We start from the raw sequence: 9,545 nt of genomic DNA on the forward strand, positions 1-9,545 counted from the left end.
TGACAATCTTCCACCAACTTACTAAACTTCTCAAAATCTCTATCGTTGTCCTCTGCGTCTTCAATGTCATGCAACATTGTAGTAGACATTGAGTGTCCAAATCTATGGTCTCTCCACCTAAAGGAGAAGGTACGAACATGCCTTCTCAAGCTGTGGCGCCGACGGTGTTCTCTACATCCTGATCCAACACTTCTTCCGCTGCGACATCAGGCCCCTTTTGCTCTCCATGCTTGGTCCAACAGGTATATTTCTTCATGAATCCATTCATTATCAAATGAGCATGCACTTCATCGCTATCTTCGATCATCTGTTCATTCTTACAGTCCCTACATGGACAAAACATGTGCATGCTCATCCTACTTTTTCTGTCATTATCCGCAAATGTGATAAATTCAGTGACCCCCTCTCTATACTCGGTAGACGAACGATGCGCATAGTACATCCATCTACGATCCATCTGAAATCAACAACATACGAAGAAAAATATATGATGATCGATATATTGAGAAGGAATAGAGAATAATGTGTTTTTTACCTTGAATTTTAGCAAAAAATCGCCCCCCTTGCCCTCCCAACCGATTTGTGAACAGTGAACTGGTCGGGATGGAAAGCAGTTGGCGGTTTGGGGGTATTTATAGACCCAACACACCTCAAACGGGTTAGATTAAAAAAGCCCGTCAAAGGTGTTGGTTATACCTTTGACGGGCTTCAATTGAGTTGCCCGTCACTGACTCGTCACAGGTGAGGGGATACCAGTGACGGGTTGGAAGCAAAACTCGCCACTGACTCACCTGTGACGGGTTTTCCTTTCGGCCCGTCACAGGTGATGGGATACCTGTGACGGGCCGCGGCCGGATGCCTCACCGATGACGGCATCCCGTATGACCCGTCAAAGGTGATGGTCACCAGTGACCAAATCGTTTGCCCGTCACAGGTATCCTGTCAGAGGTGTGAGGATCTGGCGTAGTGCATGATGATTCCTGTGACAATGTACTTTAGAAATACTACTTCCCCCGTTTCATATATAAAACGGAGGGAGTAGCAACCTTCATTACGCTTTGTACTAGTAATAAGTACAAAGAAATATTGTTACAAACCAAAGTTAACTCGTTGATTAACATTTGGCCGCGCACCAATCCTAAATTCCTAACCCAAACTCGTTATCAGTTTTCACTATGCCACGTGGAACACAACAGGTGAACAACGGGTACACGGCCACACGGGGATCAGTGGCACCCCACACCACCGGAGCAAACTGCACGCCATCTCCTAACGACGACGACGACGTCGACGTCGCCGCCGCGGTGCCCGACTCCGAAGGCGGCGGCGGCGCCAGCGCCGGCGACGACGCGCTCCGCCGCATCCCCTGGCCGGTGCGGGTGACGCTGACACCTGCCGGCGAAGTCGCAGCCGCCGTGTCGATGTCCATATCCTCCTCCTCCTCCGCCAGTGCGGATAACGCGCCCTGATGCTTGGCGACGTCGACCAACGACGGCGACGACGCGCTGCGACGACGGAGCGGCGGCGCGGCCGGGGCGTCGTCGGCGGCGAAGAGGAACACGCGGATGCGGCCTTGCTTGGGCTTGCTGGAGGTGGCCATCACCCGGCTCGTGGAAGAAGAGCAGCGACACGAGGCTCAACAGGTCGCCGTCGCTCGCCACGTCGGGGAGGTGCCCGAGCTGATCTCCCGGGAGCGCGTACCGGACGCGGACGTCTCCGGCTTGTTGGGGGCGTTAGAGTTGATACCTCTTCTGCTGCAACTAGCAGGCCCGGACACAATCTGTAGTAGTGTAGTCTGTTCGTGTCAAAGCGTTGAAAAAAAATGTCCCGTGCGGCAAAAGCATTTTGTATTTTTGTTGGCTCCTCGCACCAATGTGTAGTCCTACGTATTCTTTAGAACATTTTGCGTTGCAATTGCATGGTGCTAATATTCTGCGAATGTTTTCTGTGCTATTTTTTCAAACGCATGTGGTCATAACATGCCACACTTAATTGTGGTAATGTTCACATACAAGCTACCTCTATGAGCATTTCTAAGTCACTACTATTGACATATCTATCATTGAAAACTGGACCAACATTTAGTGAAGTCTACTCCCGCATCATGTCTAGATACATAGCTAGAGTTTGTCTTTTTTTTTATGGAGGGAGTAGAACTTTAATTTTGGGTGGGCTGAACCAGATGAACCTGGTCCATCACAACGAACTTTGAGGCCTTGAGCTACTCTTACTTCACGTTTCCTGTACTATATATTCATTTATCACTACAATACATAAGCTTTATTTCGATGCTAATGGCGATTAGGTTGCACTCTGTTTTGTTAATGTGATGTAATACCGTTGAACACACGATGAGTACATTGGTAATATGGTTTACAATAATAACCTTGAATGAATTGTACAAAATCAAGTATACATAGCTCAGATTGGCTGTAGGAAACAAGGCGTTTCACTACGCCACGAGGAGCACGCCACGATAATCCACCACGCCAATCGGGTACACGGGGATCACCGGGAACACCACCATCACCGGCACAAGCACCACCGGACCGAACTGCACCGCCGCCACCGCCGTGGAAGATGACGTCATCGCCGGTGTGTCGCTGTCTCCTGATGAACCGGAGGTTGCACCACTGGACGTCGAGGCAGCCGCCGCCGCGTCCGAGCTCGATGACGTCGTCGCCATCGCCATCGCCAGCGCCGGCGACGAGGCGCTCCGCCGCATGCCGACGGTGGCGGTGACACGGCTAGGGCTGGTCTGAGTTGCAGCCGCCGTTTCCGTGTCGCCGTCGTCCTCGTCTTCCTCCACCAATGTCGGCAAGAACGGCGTGGATGCGCTCCTCCTGAGCGGCGCCGCGGTGGGCGACGTCGACGTCGCCAGGGCGTCGTGGGCGGCGAAGAGGAACACGCGGATGCGGCCTTGCTTGGGCTTGCTGGAGGTGGCCATCACCGCCTCGTGGAAGAAGAGCAGCGACACGAGGCTCCACAGGTCTCCGTCGCTCGCCACGTCGCGGAGGTGGAGGCCCTCCTCTCCCGGGAGCGCGTACCGGATGCGGACGTCGTCGGAGCCGGAGAAGCCGGCGAGCGCCGCCAGCCGCGTCCGGAGGCTGGCGAGGCGCTCCGAAAGGCCGACCCTGACGATCCGGTGAACTCCCCCGGCGTAGTAGCACGACGCCGCCGCTGATCCGCCGCGCTGCTGCTGGATGATCTCCCCGCCGTAGCTCACCTTCATCCTCACGGCAGTGCCCGTGCCCGACGTCGCCAGCGACGGTGAAGACGCGCTGCGTGGCAACCCCAGTGGAGCAGCAGCACAGGCACCACCAGACGCCGCCGTCATGGCGTCCTCCTCCACCAGCGCCGGTAACGACGACGGCGCCGACGCGCTCCGGAGCAGCGGCGCCTCGACGGCGAACAGGAAGACCCGGACGCGGCCGGTCTTGGACGCGTCGTGGCAGAACAGCAGCGACACGAGGCCCCACAGGTCGCCGTCGTTCGCCACGTCGCGGAGGCGGCCGAGGCCCTCTCCGGGTAGCGCGTAGCGAATGCACACGTCACGGCAGCCGGCGAGCGCCGCCATCCTCTGTCGGAGTTCGGCCAGCCGCTCGGATAGGCCGACCTTGACGATGCGGTGGACACCCCCGGCGTAGCACGGTGCCGCCGCCTTGCCGTCTGGCCCGTGGTCGCCCTGGACGATCTCGCCGCCGTAGCTGACCATCATCCTCACCGAGGAGCCGTACTCGCCGGTGGCAGCCATGAAATCGAGAACGATGAAAAGAATGTGTTCGTCGCCGGTGAAAGGCCGGTTCAGTTTTATCTCAAGCGCGGCGACTCCGACTCCGATTCCGAATTGGAGTCGGACTCCTCCGATGCCCATTACCAAAACTGGAAAGGATCGGAAGGACACTCAGCTCGTACGTACGAACAGCGACGTGGGCCGTGCTCCATTGCTGCATGTACGGCTATTGTGCGTTTCTGCCCGTGATTTCGCCGCCGGCGAAGCGGGAGGACGAAACGGCGCCACCGAGTGCGGCGGAGCTAGCTCGGCGCGGCTTGGTCCGGCAACCACGAGTGAGGAAGACGATGCACAGTAGCCGGATGATGTGAATCGCTGGATGCTGATCGGAGGGCTGAGGGGACGGTCGGTTCTCCCTTGGCAGATCATTTCCCCTCTCTAATCGTGTTGTAGCCTTGCAGGAGATTGGTTGATTCATTAAGGCAAATCATGAAAATTACTTGTGTTGCATGAGATGGATTCACAAACACTAAGTCAAGCTTCATCCTGTTTCTGTCTGTCGGAAACAGCCAATAGGGCATTGACAAGGATTGATAAACAATGAGTAAATCTTAAAGATAACATAAGTGCTAAGAGTTTAAATTCTAAATGTATAGTTGTCATACCATCTATATTAAATCTGTATTAATGTTAATGTTAAATATATAGTTTAACAATACTATATCTTAAATCTGTAATTTTATGATAGTTTGATAGTATATATAGTTTTGTGAAATTCACTCGTACACGATTAATCCATTAAGCTGAAACAATCAATTACTTTACCATTGATGAACTTAATTTGGAGACACTTATGCAAACATGGTACGGTCTAGTGCAAGCTCCACCGGGGAGGCACTCATCGTTTCCTTTTTTTTTTTTAAGATAATGGATCGATGACCTAGCCTCTACATCCAAATTTTGGTGCCTACTTGAAACAGTCTACTTGAACTACCTCTGTCCCATATTATTTGTCGCTTTGAGTTTTTTTTAAAAAAAAATTAATCATTCGTCTTATTAATTTTTTTTAAAATTATTATTTATTTTATTTGTGACTTGCTTTATTATGAAAAGTAATTTAAGTATTATTTATCCATTTTTATATTTGCATAAATTTTTCAAATAAAACGAATGATCAAACATTGTAAGGAAAAAGTGAAAGCGACAACTATTGTGGGACGGAGGTAGCATGTCTTTACAATCTGAATCAAACAACCAAATACTACTTTTTACATAAAAGAGTTTTTGTCCGATAATAAATGAACACAATAATAACCAGATTGTCCGATAATAATTTTCTAATGTGCAGTAAGGCTTAGAAAAATGTAGAAAAATAAATACTAAACCCAAATAGCACCAGACTACCAGTTTCAACAATCATATCTGAACTCAGAATTCAAATTTATTCAATATTCATTCTTTTAACGCCTAATCTCTAAACTAATATTTGCTGGCCAATTTAGGTTTTTCAGTTCAAATATAATTTCTTGAGTTCCTAACTCCAAACGGCAATAAGAAAAGGAAAAAGGAAAAGAAATAAAAATTCCTAACTCCAAGCAGCTAGCAGTAGGGGTGAAAATGGTACGGAAACTTTCCGGATTCCGGACCTATTTTTGAAAACGGAATCTGTCGGTCGGAATTTTTTCGGAAATTTTCAGAAACGGAAACGAATTCGGAAATATTTTCTCGGAAACGGAATTGGAAATGATAAGGGCAGTTTCCGTCGGAACTCGGAATCGGTTGGAAACTTTTCGGAAATTTTCTCGGAATTATCAGAAATTTTGTGACTGAAATACCCTTGATTCTTTTTTTAAGAACTAAATAGTGAATACCATGGTGTTTTGCTGTTATTTTTTAAAAAAATATTTGTTATGCAAATATAAAATTACATAAGAATATTTTTTGTGCTACACTGGGATTTATCAACAACATTACTCTTTTAAACATATATAATTTATTCAATTGGATTTATCAGTTTCAGGGGTTTTTATTCCAATAAATTTTCGTTACCGTATTCGCGCCGGTTCGTTTTCGCTACGTTTTCGATTTTGATAATATTCGATTCCGTTTTCGTATCCGGGGTTTCCAATTCCGATTCCGAAAAAAATATGAAAACGAAAACGATAAAGATGGTTTCCGCGGTTTCCGTCTGTTTTCCTACCGTTTTCACCCCTAGCTAGCAGCATACATGAATCGAGGCCACCGCCGTTTCTTATTCGTATAGTCTGCTCTCAATTTAAGCTCAAAACTAATACATGACCACCTCTAGATTTTGTATTTTCAAAACAGGTTTTGTTGTCTAGAAGTTGACAACAATACATGGCCAGCTGTATAAGATATGCATGATTTTGCAGATTACACACATAATTAACATGGTCAAATAAACCATTTCTCGATAACCTCGTGGTTTTAGCGGTAACCGCAATACCGCTGGGTTTCGGTAATCTCTACCAAAACAATAGGGGAAACCCTGATGGGATCCTCCTTTTTTCATCTAAAGCTGGCAATGCACATGCATCAACAATTCAACCTTCAGTAAAAAACAAGCATATTTTACCTCCTGTTTCCTGTCAACATATTTCACTTCAGGAAGCTTGCAAATCTTGAGTAACAAAATCAAATTCCCCTCCCAATCAACAAGAATCAACATTTCATTCAATTTCTACATGAACAGCAGCAGCAACAACCACATTCAAATGCAATGACCATTGAGGGAAAAAAAATTTACCACATCGAATACAATGAACCAAGGAACTCATCATATGAACACAACTCGTGATTGGATATATTTTCATGGCAGGAGTAACTCATCCTGAGATGGGCATGGGCATGGTAGGCTGAGCACTATTCCTTGAAGGACATGACGGTCTCGAACGCGCCTACCAGAGCCTTCACCCTGCTCTTCCTCTCCTCAAGGAGTTTGCTTTTGGTTTCCTCAATCACATCGTTGCTCTTCGGTTCATCTTTTCTCCAAACCTTGTCCACTTTCGCTTTCGCCTCTTCCTTCTCTGCAAGCTGGGATTGATCATCAGCCTTGACAATGCCTGTTATGTTCTTTGCAATGTCATCAGCACCTTGGCCTCCATTATGCAGCTCATTGCCTACCACAACATCTTTATCTTCAGAGAAGCTCTCCTTAACTTCTTCATTCTTGCTTTGTTGCTCTGGAATGTCAGACGATGGTGCCTGCTGACCATATAGAGCTGAATCAGAAGCAGACATGTCCAAGGGTTTCAGATCAACCGGATCGGGAAGCTGCTCGTGTAAGTGGTCTTCAATGGACGGGGTACTGATGCTCTCAGATTCCTCGAATTGCATTGATGGTTCATCTTCCTTCTCCTCCTTGGAGGTTGCAGATGCCGCCATTGCCCTCTGAGGAGCACCACTTCTTGCCTTTGAGCTTGCACTACCACCATTTGCAGATTCTGCTCTTTTCTTTGCAGCGATGTTGCCCGGTACACGTGATGACGACACTACTGGAGTCCTTCCACCTCTTGCAGTCACTGAAGCCGGCGATCTCTGGGTGATCGGCTTCAGAGATGCCGCCGCCTTGTCAGGGCTAGGCCTTGGAGACAGTTTGCTCTTCTGCAAGGTGGATGGCACTTTCGAAGACGCTGATGGTGCTGTCCTGGCCATGTCCTTGAGCGAATTGCTCGCCGGCACCGCCAGCGCTGGAGGCCGTGGCGAGGCTGCGGCGGCGGTGGTGGCCCTTTCAGACTTCACTCTGGCGAGAGTGGGCTTTGGGAATGGCTGGGTTCTGCTGCTGCCGGACACAGACCGCGCCGAGGTGGACCGGCCAGCGGCAGACAGCGACGGTCTGTAAACGTCCGGGGAGCCGGAGGCGGCCGCTGGTGCCGCCGCCGCCGCGCCAAACTTGCGGTCCGGCGAGCTCGGGACCGACCGGGCCCGCCGCGGGCCATAGCCGGCGGCAGAGGAGGCCTCAATGCCTGAAGATCGCTTGAGGTTCGGCGACATCCTGGCAGCCCTGTCCCTGCTCGGAGGATCCTTCTTGGACGTCGCCATTGCTGCTGCCTCTCCTCCGCCGCCGCCGCCGCTGCCTGCTGGATCAGAGCTGCACAAGAAGCAACACAAAAGCTAAATCAAGAACAGAAAACACATGAACAGATCAGGCAGATCTTGGCAAAGAATCGCAAGAACACCTGAGTGAAGAAAAAAAGAAGGATAAGAAATCCCAAATTGCGAGCCCCAATAGTTCCCCCCAAAAGGCCGACGCACTGAAGAATAAAAATTATCCAAATGTTGGTGAGACATCCAAATCGGCGGCTCCATCGAGAAACAAAAGAGACGAAAAAAGAATCATATCGGCAACGAATTTCGCAGTTAAAAATGGTGGTGGCGCAGGCTCCAACAACCAGCCCCTGATTCTTTCTTCCCCCTTCTTGTTTTTTTTTCCTTAATCCGTACGAACATCGCAACAAATATTCCGCAGCGATACCCATAAACAATTGCCAATTCTAGATTCTAGAGACAAAATTGGGAAGAAAATTCAACGGAAGAATCAAATCAATCAAGAACAAAACAAACAACCAACCCATCTGAGGGTACCTGACACTCTGGCTCCGACCGTACGAGAAGGGAAGAAATGGGCGGCGTTAATGGCGAGCAGAATGTCCCCCAAGAAAAACACACCAAACCAAACCCAACCCAACGAATCCGCGTGCATCAAAAGCGATATTAAAGGGCGCCCGCCCGTCGGGTTCCATCTCACCATCACGCGGGCGTACGGGCCACAGTTACTCTCTCCCCTCCCCACACGAAGAAGAGCGCAAGCAACAATTGCCATCAAGAAACCCATGTAATCAAAAACAGCAGCAACAAGAAGACGAATCGGTGCGCCATTGACGGCGGCAAGAACCGCCCGCCGGCACGTACGCACGAACGCAGAACGGCAGGAGGGAGGGAGGGTAAGCGCCATACCTGGGAGCGGGGCAGGGGGGGAGGGGAGGGCAACGGCCGGTCGGGCGATCTGGGCGGGGGGAGGGGGACGAGACGACGCTCCGGCCGTGGCCAGATGCGGGGGCGGAGGAGGAAGATGAAGGAGAAGGAGAGGAGAGGAAAGGTGGCCACGTTTTTTATGCGGGGGAGCGATTTGGACGGTAGCCGTCCCTCCGCGCAACGGCTTGGTTTGCGTTTCGTTTGTCGTCCCAGTTTTAGGACGCGAGAGCGAGACGACACGAGACGGGGACGGGCGCGCAACGGGCGGCAGCGGCAGCAGCGCTACAGCACAACAGGAAGCGCAACAGCGACGGGCTCACGGGGCGTTTCATATGATGGGCTGTGTTGCTGCTGCAGTGATGCTGCATGTCGTGCGAAACTGTTACAACCTCCGTCACATAATACTTATCGCTTTCAGTTTTTTTTTAAAGTTTGATCATTCATTTTATTAATAAAAAATTATGGAATTATTATTTATTTTGTATGTGATTTGCTTTATTATCAAAAGTACTTTAAGTATAACTTATTTCTTTTAATTTTTATACTAATTTTTCAAATAAGACGGATGGTCAAATGTTGCAAGAAAAAAAGTAAAAGTGACAATAAATTTGGGACGGATGTAATATCTCGTTTGTTGTTATGAAAAGATTTACTACCTCCGTCCCATATTACTGGTCACTTTGACTTTTATTTATAACATTGGACCATTCGTTTTATTAAAAAAACTAGTGCAAATATAAAAAACGATAAGTAGTACTCAAAGTACTTTTAATAATAAATCAAGTCACAAACAAAATAAAAAATAATTTTAAAATTT

General features: G+C 48.8%; 2 protein-coding genes across 2 annotated transcripts; both read right to left on the minus strand.

The window, feature by feature from the left end:
* Window positions 1-2,452: 2,452 nt before the first annotated feature.
* Window positions 2,453-3,754, minus strand: LOC127770152 (uncharacterized). The gene has a single exon (XM_052295816.1). It carries the CDS (start codon window positions 3,752-3,754, stop codon window positions 2,453-2,455), a length of 1,302 nt encoding a protein of 433 aa, XP_052151776.1.
* Window positions 3,755-6,393: 2,639 nt separating this feature from the next.
* Window positions 6,394-8,897, minus strand: LOC127772244 (uncharacterized). The gene is made up of 2 exons (XM_052298254.1): window positions 8,711-8,897; window positions 6,394-7,844 (listed from the first exon to the last, which is right to left on the minus strand). The coding sequence occupies exon 2, from the start codon at window positions 7,793-7,795 to the stop codon at window positions 6,617-6,619; it is 1,179 nt and encodes a 392-aa protein (XP_052154214.1). The 5' UTR covers window positions 7,796-7,844; window positions 8,711-8,897; the 3' UTR covers window positions 6,394-6,616.
* Between the last annotated feature and the right edge of the window lie 648 nt (window positions 8,898-9,545).

The sequence above is a fragment of the Oryza glaberrima genome, chromosome 4 (genome assembly GCF_000147395.1).
Source record: "Oryza glaberrima chromosome 4, OglaRS2, whole genome shotgun sequence".
Lineage (NCBI taxonomy): Eukaryota > Viridiplantae > Streptophyta > Magnoliopsida > Poales > Poaceae > Oryza > Oryza glaberrima.

Coding starts and splice junctions, on each gene's coding strand:
- LOC127770152 (XM_052295816.1), bottom strand. CDS start 3,754: ATGGCTGCCACCGGCGAGTACGGCTCCTCGGTGAGGATGATGGTCAGC.
- LOC127772244 (XM_052298254.1), bottom strand. CDS start 7,795: ATGGCGACGTCCAAGAAGGATCCTCCGAGCAGGGACAGGGCTGCCAGG.